This window comes from Epinephelus moara, chromosome 7, assembly GCF_006386435.1.
Source record: "Epinephelus moara isolate mb chromosome 7, YSFRI_EMoa_1.0, whole genome shotgun sequence".
Taxonomy (NCBI): domain Eukaryota; kingdom Metazoa; phylum Chordata; class Actinopteri; order Perciformes; family Serranidae; genus Epinephelus; species Epinephelus moara.
The window spans coordinates 22,162,145-22,172,471 of record NC_065512.1 but is presented as its reverse complement, the minus strand read 5'-3'; the positions used below and the strand labels follow the sequence as shown (position 1 = coordinate 22,172,471).

Sequence of the window (10,327 nt, the reverse complement as noted above, 5' to 3'; positions counted from 1 at the left end):
TACAACAATTCTGCAAAGATGAGTGGGCCAAAATTCCTCCACAGCGTTGTAAAAGACTCATTGCAAGTTATCACAAACGCTTGATTGCAGTAGTTGCTGCTAAGGGTGGCCCAACCAGTTATTAGGTTTAGGGGGCAAACACTTTTTCACACAGGGCCATGTAGCTTTGGATTTTTTTCTTCCTCATTAATAAAACCCTTCCTTTAAAAACTGCATTTTGTGTTTACTTGTGTTATCTTTGACTAATGTTTAAATTTGTTTGATGATCTGAAACATTTAAGTGTGGAAAACATGCAAAAAAGTAAGAAATCAGGAAGGGGGCAAACACTTTTTCACACCACTGTATGTCTATGGTCCTACAGGTACCTGACTCAGTTCATGACTCTGCCTACAACCAGTCAGAGCAACGAAACACGTGACATAGTGCTGAACGACAGAGAAATGTAAACAGACTACAGCATTTAGAGATGAGCTGTGATGGTGTAGAGTCAGTCTGTTAACAAGTGTTGCCGTTTTTGCCATCAGAATTTGAATATAGTGCTTCAATAGAAAGGTCCACATCAGCTGCTGCCATCTTGGTTGTGTTTTTGAAAATGATCAACAACACTCCTCTTTACTAAGCTACCTTTATGCTTGCTGTCGTGACCATGGCGTGATGATATAGGAGCCAAAAATCACGTCATGTTTTTCACAAAGTGCGAAGGCTCCACATGCTGTCTTTCACTGTATCAGATATGCCCCATGCTTAAAAAATGGTTATGATTGGCCCAGCTAAGTCGGATGGAAATCTGTTTGAACAGGAGGGTGACCAGGCACATCTGCCAGGGCAAATAAAACATGAGCTCGCAGGTTTGTGTAGTTCCCAGGCTAGAAAAGATGAGAAATTGAATCCAGATAGTTGCTGTAAAACTGCAAGGCTACACTTCGTTGTTTATAATTTGTCCCCCAGTGTTTTTGCTCTGTTTTGGGAGATAACCATATTGCAGGGAAGTGCTGCTGCCCAACATAGAGGTGCACTGATGTGAGAAATTGTGTTTTTGGAGCAGCCCCACAAGTTGACGTCGTTGGTCTCTGGTAGGAGGGAGTTTAAGCATGCACATGCCCAGTTCTGTTGGCACTCTGATACTGATCTGACCAGCGCAGCAGTCACGCTGCCACACATCACGTGGTTCTGGTGAGAAGGGGGGCTAAATCCAACAGCTTGTTTATGCAGTTCTGTATTTGTGACCCATTGTGATTTTAAAAACTGGGTCATAATATCACTTGGAGCAAATGAAAAAGGGGAAAGACGACTGAAGCGAGATGCAGTCAGGCTGAATATTGGACCTTGTCTGGAAGGATGACTTATCTACATGTTGATGATGCTTCCGCTTTACTAATGTACCTCTGACTGTTTTTGGAGCCTGTCATGGTTTACCGTTGCCTCTCTGCTCTGTTTGGCAAAGTTAGTCTGAGAACACAGTGGCGCAAGGGAGCGAGAAGGCGGTGAGTAAAGGATTTGTGGATCGATCATTGAGCAGGTTGAGTCCTCCTGTTCTCTTTGAACCCTAGCAGGATCCCTCTGGTTAAACACAATCTTGTAAAAACAAAACAACATGCAAACAGCCCCTTTGAAGAAGAAGACTTCTGCTTTGTGGAGCCACAGGAGCTGTGTTTTATCCTCATCATTAATTGGTTCCAGATTGTAGAATTTGCTGAGTCGGACAAAACGGCCGCATGTTTGCATTTTCAGCTTGGCTTAAAGTGGCGTGCTACCAGTGTGCAAGGCTCAAAGCTTAACTGTAAAGGTTTGAACGCTGCCAGTCTCCACTAACATTTGTCACCTGGCATTCGTGTTTAAACTTTCTGTCTGAAGCTTTTGTTTTTTGGCCCTCAGGTGTGGGGAGTCTCCAGCGGACACCCAGCCAGCGCAGTACCATGATCTACCAAAGAAACAACTATGCTCTTAACACCGCAGCCACCTACGCTGACCCATATCGCTCGGCGCAGTACCGGCCCTCCGATCCCAGCTACACTCGCCAGGCTGTTGTCATGGACGATGGTGCTACCCGCTCACCCTCTATAGACAGCATTCAGAAGGATCCCAGGTAAGTAACATTTTAGTGTGATGCTGTGTATGTGTAATCAGTGGTTAGTGGCCAGCATAGCACAGCATAGCAGGAAACAGTCATCCAAAGGGACTACTTATGCTTACAAGGCATCCCTGTTCTGCTGGGTCAACACTGGTGTCCTCTTACTATTCAAACATGGAGCCCCCTGGGTAGTCGCATGCAGCTCTAGCTTTTAAGCTGCCTCTACTATGCCTGGCCTCTGAACAATAGACTCTCACATACGCTAAAGTGCTGCGTCCACTCTTGTACAGACGTGTAAGCGTGGAGAGTGGGTTGACCTCCGCTGTAAACCCCTGACCTTGCACACTGGGAGCTTTGTTTACACCCTTGTATGTTGCTGTAGTGTAACTACTTGAAGAGAGTGCAGCAGGGGGGCACCATGACCCAGGTCCGTTCAGGAAGTGCATCAGAGTGATAAAATATGTTATGGGATTTTTGTCCAGGGCTGTGGGGGTTTTTTTTTTCAGCTTTGTGCTGTGATATACTCAAGACTAAAAGAGTTTGACCAGCCTGTAATGGCATAAGGGCCACAAATCAAACACTAGTAAAATCATCAGCTAGTTTCAAATACTTGTAGGTAGAAAAAAATGCTGATAAGTAACATGCCAGTTGAAATGCAACAGTATATTTTATTGACTTTAGAGTGCCAAAAGTAGTTCCTAAGTATAGAGCAGCCCAGAGTCGATGCATTTCTCACTTCTTTCTTTAGTGTGCTGCATACAGACAAGCAGTAATCCAAGTGTGACCAGAGTGGATTGTTATATAGAACCGGATGTGAATGTAATTTCCTGGGCTTATCAGTTTGCCCTGAGGTGCTGAAATATTCATTTTGAAGGGAACTGTGCCGGTGTTTTTTTTTTACTGAGACAACTTTGTTTCTGCCTCTGTCGTCATGCTGATACCTTTGCACCCTACCTGTAATTTTAGGGAGTTCGCTTGGCGTGACCCAGAGCTGACGGAGGTGATTCACATGCTGCAGCACCACTTCCCGTCGGTGCAGGCCAACGCAGCCGCCTACCTGCAGCACCTGTGCTTCGGCGATAATCGAGTGAAGTCTGAGGTAGGTACCGTACCACTCACGCCATACTGTGACTTATTAGAATGTCATTGTCGACATCTGTGCTGAGCCACCTTAACCTCTGATAATTAGGGCACATTAAGCTCATTTTTGTGTTTTCATCAGTAAGTATTATATTTATAGGGGGGCTGGCGTTTATTGCAAGTTAGGACAACAAGCACAAGTTTCCAGACTGTCAGACAAGAGTTAAAGAAAAGCCCAAGAAGGTAATAGAGTTTTACTTGGAAGAGAAAACAAAGGCAAACAACTAAAATAACAACCCAAACTGTTCGTCGTCAACGTCCATCACAGTCTACAGACCAACATTGTGGTTTAAGCTCGACCTTTCATATTTGCTGTAGTTGTGCACAACAGTACAGCTCACTTTCAGTTTTACTGCCCAGTAATGTGGTGACTAATCTGCCAAGTCGTCTGGCTAATCTCAGTCTTGCTTGTTGCATGATAGGGCCTATTTTCAGTGCTCTTGCCTGACTCCAAGACCCAAGACATTACTTTGGTCAGTCAGTGTTTTCATATCCAATCAAACTGATGGCCAGAGTTAAGAAAATAAACCCAGAGTTGTTGGTCAGGATCCATCACTTTGATCCAAGCTGAAATATTTTAACAACTATTTAAAGGATTAAGAAATAACTGTTGTACAGACATTCATGGTCCCCAGAGGATGAAGCCTCGACTGTAGGTTTGCTGCATTTCCACTGCATGATACGGCACAGTTCTACTCATTCGACTGGCTATTTTTGGTTTGCCATTAGCAAAAGTTGTGGATAGTATCAGGTACTTTTATGGTATCACCTTGGTCGAGGTTCAAAGCTGAGCTGACACTAGAAGGTGGAGTTAAAACGCTTAAGGCCATTGATTGGTCAAGAGAGAACGGTCTCTAGGGCAACATGAGACATCCTGCACAAACCCCTCATTTTTACATAGCCAAGCTCCTCCTGTCAGACCTTTTACACACACTTCCACTAATAAAATTGGTTTCAAGTTTCAAGTACAATAAAGCATTGTTCAACCTTCTGTTTTCATTCCTTTAAGGCTCATTGTAACTGATAATAATAGTAATTGTGAAATATGGTATACTTAAATGTGATATTATCTGAGACATGTATTGTACCATGAAAATCTCATACCATTGCAACTCTAGCTGCAAATTTTTTATTCACTCGGCTCCAATTTTAGAAAATGGCAGCCCACAAAACTATGCCATACACCATACAAGTGCAGACATTCCTCTGTTTGATTGGCAATGAAAGGATTCAGCAAGTGTCATGTTAAAGATGATATCATGGCCCTTTTCACGCACTGTCGCTATGGCAATCAGCTGAGACTCCCGTCTACTATCTGCAGTAGAAAACGAAATAGAGAAAAGGACCTGGTACCAACAGTGAGGTGACTCAAGCGAAACCATGCAGCTGAAATGAGCCAATAGACACAGAGACACATCTCCACTGCTCACTCATGCCCTCAGCCAGTGAACAAACACCCGCAGCACACAGCAACAGTTAAGAGAGACACACAGGAATCCCTCGTTCCACCCTTTTTCTCCCTCAAATTTTAAAGGTCATGCTTGTCCTTCCTCAGCATAATGCAGAAAGAGGAAGAAGACATCAGAGATGAGGAATATATTTTTTATTCTGGGAGGCCAGATTTCAACGTATCACAAAATGATTTATACTCTGCAATGAAAAGCAGGAAGCTTATTTTGGTAGAGCTATCTTTTCCTGGTACGTTTCGTTCTACCCTCCAGATGAAAATGTTAATTTAGTCTTTTAACATCTCCTGTGGTGAAGGTTTTTTTTCTTTGGTCATATATTAGCATTACTTTTCCAAATAATTTGAATCTCAGTATGAATAAATCACCGTGCATAGATTCTCTTGTCACATGAATAAATACATGATTTTGCGTTCCACATTATATAAGCTGAAAAAAATGCTGTTAGTGGTCAAATCCTTTTCACACCTGATCTCACTTACATTGTCCATAGGTGTGTCGACTGGGAGGAATAAAACATCTGGTGGACCTACTTGACCACAAGGCCCTGGAGGTCCAGAAGAACTCTTGTGGCGCTCTGAGGAACCTCGTATATGGGAAAGCTATGGACGAGAACAAGATCGCTGTGAGGAATGCAGGAGGTATCCCAGCTCTGCTCCGCTTGCTGAGAAAGACTGTAGACGCAGAAGTGCGGGAGCTTGTCACAGGTAAGTCAGCATGTGTGAAGGATATACTATGTGGTCTTTAAAACTGTGAGGTGAATTCTGAGCTTGAAACTTTCCCCCCTCATCTTTGAGGATGTGTGCTTGTGGTGTTCATACTGTCTCTTTATCCCTCCTTCCCACTGTTACATCCCTCCACATAGTGACGATAATGCTCCTCCATCTGGCATGAAGTGAAAGCAAAAGTACACTTCCTGTCATCTAGGGCAGCTTCAACCAATTATTATTGTCATTATCGGTGAATTTAATTAATTTAAAAGAAACACTTCACTCATAAAATGTCCATTTGTATATCAATTGCTCACTCTGTGCTACGCTGAATTTGTGAAAAAAGGTTTTTTTTTCTCACATGCCTCCATGGTGATGGAAGAATCCAAAAAAGGCAAACATTCTTGATGAATTGAAGTAAAAGGGGACCATGTTTAACACCAGAACTATATCAAAATATCAGTTTACAAACTCTCACTCACCCTGTGCAGTATAATCCAAGTCATTTATCCAGCTGTATACACAGTACTTTCCAAACACATGCATTTATGCTGCGTAAAAAACTTCTCTAAGGGAACCTGGACTAGAGCTGCCTTGCATTGAAAGGGAACAGTTGAGGTGGTTCGGACATCTTATTAGGCTGGTCCTGGGCCAGAGTCAGAGGTTTTCTGGGCACATTCAACTATTAGGAGAACCTGGGGTTGTTCCAGAACTTGTCAGAGGGATTATGTATGTCATCCAGGCTGGGAACGGCACAGGGATTCCCCAGGAGGAGCTGGAAAACATTGCTGGGGAGAGGGACGTCTGGAGTACCTTGCTTTGCCTACTGCCCCCATAACCCAGCCCCTGATAGGTGGATGAAAAGTAGATGCATGAATGGATGGATGGATGTTTAGAACAATGTCTGCATTTTTTCACTGCTATATTCATTTGAAAGGTCATGGAAAATTACTTTTTAGACTCCCTTCAACACAGAATTTAAGTAGCCATAAACTACAATGGACTTACTTGATACTTACTGATGGTTACTGATAAACTTATGCTACAATTTTGTGACCTATGCCACAAAACAACCTCTGTAGCACCAGTGCTGTGTGTAAAATAAGTTTATGTACAGCCCTATCAAGAATGTTCGCCACTTTTGGATCTCTACATTTAAAAGGCTGGAATCAGAGAGTGTTTGATATTTTTGCTTGGTAAATAACTTAAAACAGCTATGAATGATATTTCTATTATATCAAAATCAAATGATAATGTGAAAACAATGGAACAATGTGAAGGGAGGTGCTTGTAGTGATGAACCTGCAGAGAGTTGTCGTCTGAATCTGCAGCCCCCCTCGGCTTTATTGAGTTTTGTGGCGAGTTTCAGCTCATTGTTTAGCTGTCCAGCCTGAAGCATTGTTGTTTGATTCAGTCTCACCCTGCTCATAGAGAATCACATCCTTAGGAGGTCTGTCGTGGGGTTACAGCAGGACAGGAACATTGTCTAGGAGGTGTTGAATTATTAACCTGACAAACCTTGAGGAGTTTTAGGTGGGGTTGTTAGTGTACAGTGCTGGTTTGGTTGCTTATGAGTCTTGAATATGGCTCATGGTTACCTGGTGCTGCCCGTCATGGTTAACAGTACAATGTTGCTAGTAGAGATTACGCGTGAATTAAGATACTCTGACTAAACAGTTTAACAGACTGCTTACTGTCATTTACATAATTAAAACTGTCATAGAAACTGAGTCATTGAGGCTTTTCCTTAAGTTGCCGCCACTGCTGTCACTCCTGCTTATGATATATGCAAAGAAATGAAACCACATTTCCACAGGATTCATATGCTTTTATTACTGAGGCTGCGGAGAGATTTAGCCCCGTCTCTGTCTGAAAACAACTGTTCCTGACAGTCTGCTTGTCAGTCTCCTCCTCTCTGTGTAGCTCAGTTGTATTTGTGTGTTGTCTAAGCTCTGCAAACAGCGTATAAATCCATGTTGTTTAGGATCAGGGTGGAGCACTACAGAAATAAGCAATCCAAGACATTTGGCTCCCAGGTGGCTGAGTCAGCTGCTTGAGCTCGAATCCAGCCCTCGCTCTAATACGGTCTCGGGTTACAGTCCAGCGGTCCTCCAAAGGAAAACAATACAGTCAGAGTACGAGCTCAACAGATTGAAGGAGATTGTCTTCAGTTTCCTGTTTCAATTAACTGCCTGTTTACTTTGTATAATACATAAACAAAGGATCAACATTTCCAAAGAGCACAAGAGTATAATTTGTCTTCTAATTTGTGGTCTATGTAGTGAAGTAAACTGGAGTCAGTGGCTGAAATTCCTTTCATTGCCTTCATTCCAGGGCTGGGTATCGGTGCTAAATAACATTATCACAATAACTGCTTCCATACTGATAGATATTTTTCACAATATAGAATTTGATAATGCTGCAAGTTTAAGTATCCTGATAATGACTGAAGCCTGATGGAACCACTGGATTCATTAGTTAAACTTTAACATATAGTTCATTTGAAATAAAATAGAATAAAATAAACATTAACCGAGTTCAGCAATGGGTTGCCCACTTCATGTAAAATTCTGCCTCTGAGGCTTTTCCACCTTGACCAGACCACATCTCTCTGATAGAACAATGAACACTTACTGTGAGCATGTTTAAAGATATTGAACATTGTGCAGAATATTGACAATCAGCAGCTTCAGTTCAAAATAATCAGGAAATGTCTGGATAAATGCACATGTAATGACAGTGAGAAGTAGACTGACTGAATGTGGAAAAACTGAGACATACTGTTGAATTTGCACCTTATTTCTTAAGACATCTCAGGCTGTTTTGTCAAAGGATGAACATCTACCGAATGTACCTGTAATTCTTTACGCAAAGAAAGGAAAACTATTAGAGCTGATGTCACTTATAGGTTATTGTGCAATGGCTTTATTGGTCCAGCCCATCTGAGATTAAATTGTGCTGTATGTGGCCCATGAACTAAAATGAGTTTGCACCCCTGGTTTAGAAGATATTTTATGACAATATATTGGAAAAACATCTAAATGTAAACATTTATCTTAACAAAAATGCCACATTTCTTCAAGTTGTGTTCGACTTCTGTGGGTGTTTGAAAAATTTCATACTGTCTCCCTTTGGTTGCATTTACGGATAATGAGCGTTTTCTTCACTGACGCAAGTAAAATATCCTGAAGTAGAGAAAGGCAGAGTAAGAGGCAGCAGACTGGTTCTGATCGTGTTTATTTCTGCTGTGTGACAGGCTCAATTTATATCGAGAAAAACTGTCAAAGTTTATCATCTTTAAAAATAATTTTATCGCGTCCACTATCAAGATCGTTTTATCACCTAGCTCCACTTGGCACTCAATACCTTTAAGGTATCTACTGAATAACCCAGAACCAAATAGTATTGAAACTTGTTCAGTCAAATTAAACCTGCATTTGATCCTTTTTGTATCCACATTCAGAACAAAATGATTTTATGTTTAGTATGCAAGCATTCTTTGATTTAATGCAATGTTTGATTGGCTCACTACCACAGCAGCTACAACCTATACAGTCTGTGTGATGAAGTCAAACGTGGTGTATTTGACAGAGTTGGCAGTTCCTCATGCGGAGATGCCACCAAAACAACGTATGGCTGTACTACTCACCTGTGGTATCTGGTGGTGTTTTGCCCTCAAAAGGTTGTACAGACGTTTTGCCCAACCAAATAAGCAGCTTTAATGTGGGCTCTGTTTTTAAGTTTTTCCCCTTTCATCCACCAGCCTGAGAGCTTGCTGCGGCTAATTGGTAGCACAGACTCCAGGATGGGGAGCAATTAGAAAAGGTCAAAAGTGCTGCATCACCTCTGGTTAATTATGGCTGATGAGAACAATCCACATAAAGAGCTTTCAGCTGGATGACAAGGGCATCCCACACTGAAGCTTTAAGGGGAGCAGACACAAATCATTCACTCACCAGCAGCTCCTTTCTACACGGGAGCTGGTGAGGAGGCCAGCCAGGTGTCAGAACTTAGCGTCGTAATTCCCATTCAGCGGCTCCGTCTCGGCTCTGCTGGGAGGTCCATGTGTCACCTGTGCTTCATTAGAAGTAGCTGCAATGACAGGCCACCCCCTGCTTCAGGTCAGAGGTCGTGTTGTGGGGACACACAAAGGGATACCTGCCTGGTCTCCTAGCAGCTGTTGTGGTTATTGCTCTGTCCTGAAACAGCCCCACAGATCGGCCAAAGGCCAAACCTCAGTGCACTGTCATTGTTGTTGTTTTATTGTTTTTTGCCTTTTTCTGTCTTTTCTTCCTCCGGCAAGCACTTTGTAACCTTGTTAAGAAAAGTGCTATATAAATAAAGTTTATTATTATTATCATAAGCTGCGGTACTGCAGACATCTGAAACAACACACACACGCAATGTTTTGTTCCTCTTTGTTAGATATTGCCTTGCTCCACTTATCTTGGCTTTTCTTTTGCAAACTCAACTCCACTCTTTATCATGATTTCATTGTGTTTGAGCTTTGGAGAGTCTGTATGTTGCCCTTAGTACGACAGAGTGTATTTAAAGGTAATTCTTTATTCTTACAGAAAAATATTTTCGTCATATAAAAGGAGTCACTCATACAGGAAATGATTGATTTGGCTGGTATACACTCACCGCTTCATCTAAACTCCTCATCTGCTGCTAGAAAAGACAAATCTCTGGATCTAGTTTGGTTAGGCAATAAACAAAAGAAATCCCTTATCTCCTCTTACATATAAAAAAGAACTCAAGCTAGTGTTATTCACTGTCTCCCCCTGTACTGCTATCGCCTGCAGCTTCACTGCCGTCATACTGAAGTTTGTATTGTCTTTGTTTCTGTTATTACTGTAATAACTCAATAACTTCCCATTCTGCTGTGGGAATTACGAGCTGCAGCAAGGCTACTGGTATTTTTCCATCATTCTGTATT

The 10,327-nt window shown here is 42.1% G+C and overlaps 1 protein-coding gene across 5 annotated transcripts in view; it reads left to right on the top strand.

Annotated features, from left to right (window-relative positions):
• The window catches only part of pkp4 (plakophilin 4), a 119,587-nt gene that overhangs the window by 88,475 nt on the left and 20,785 nt on the right, over positions 1 to 10,327 (top strand). For all 5 annotated transcript variants that reach the window (XM_050048648.1, XM_050048647.1, XM_050048646.1 and 2 more), the window contains 3 exons: positions 1,877 to 2,087; positions 3,039 to 3,171; positions 5,172 to 5,385. In XM_050048648.1, coding sequence (XP_049904605.1) covers positions 1,877 to 2,087; positions 3,039 to 3,171; positions 5,172 to 5,385 — 558 coding nt within the window. The remainder of the gene's footprint in view (positions 1 to 1,876; positions 2,088 to 3,038; positions 3,172 to 5,171; positions 5,386 to 10,327) is intronic.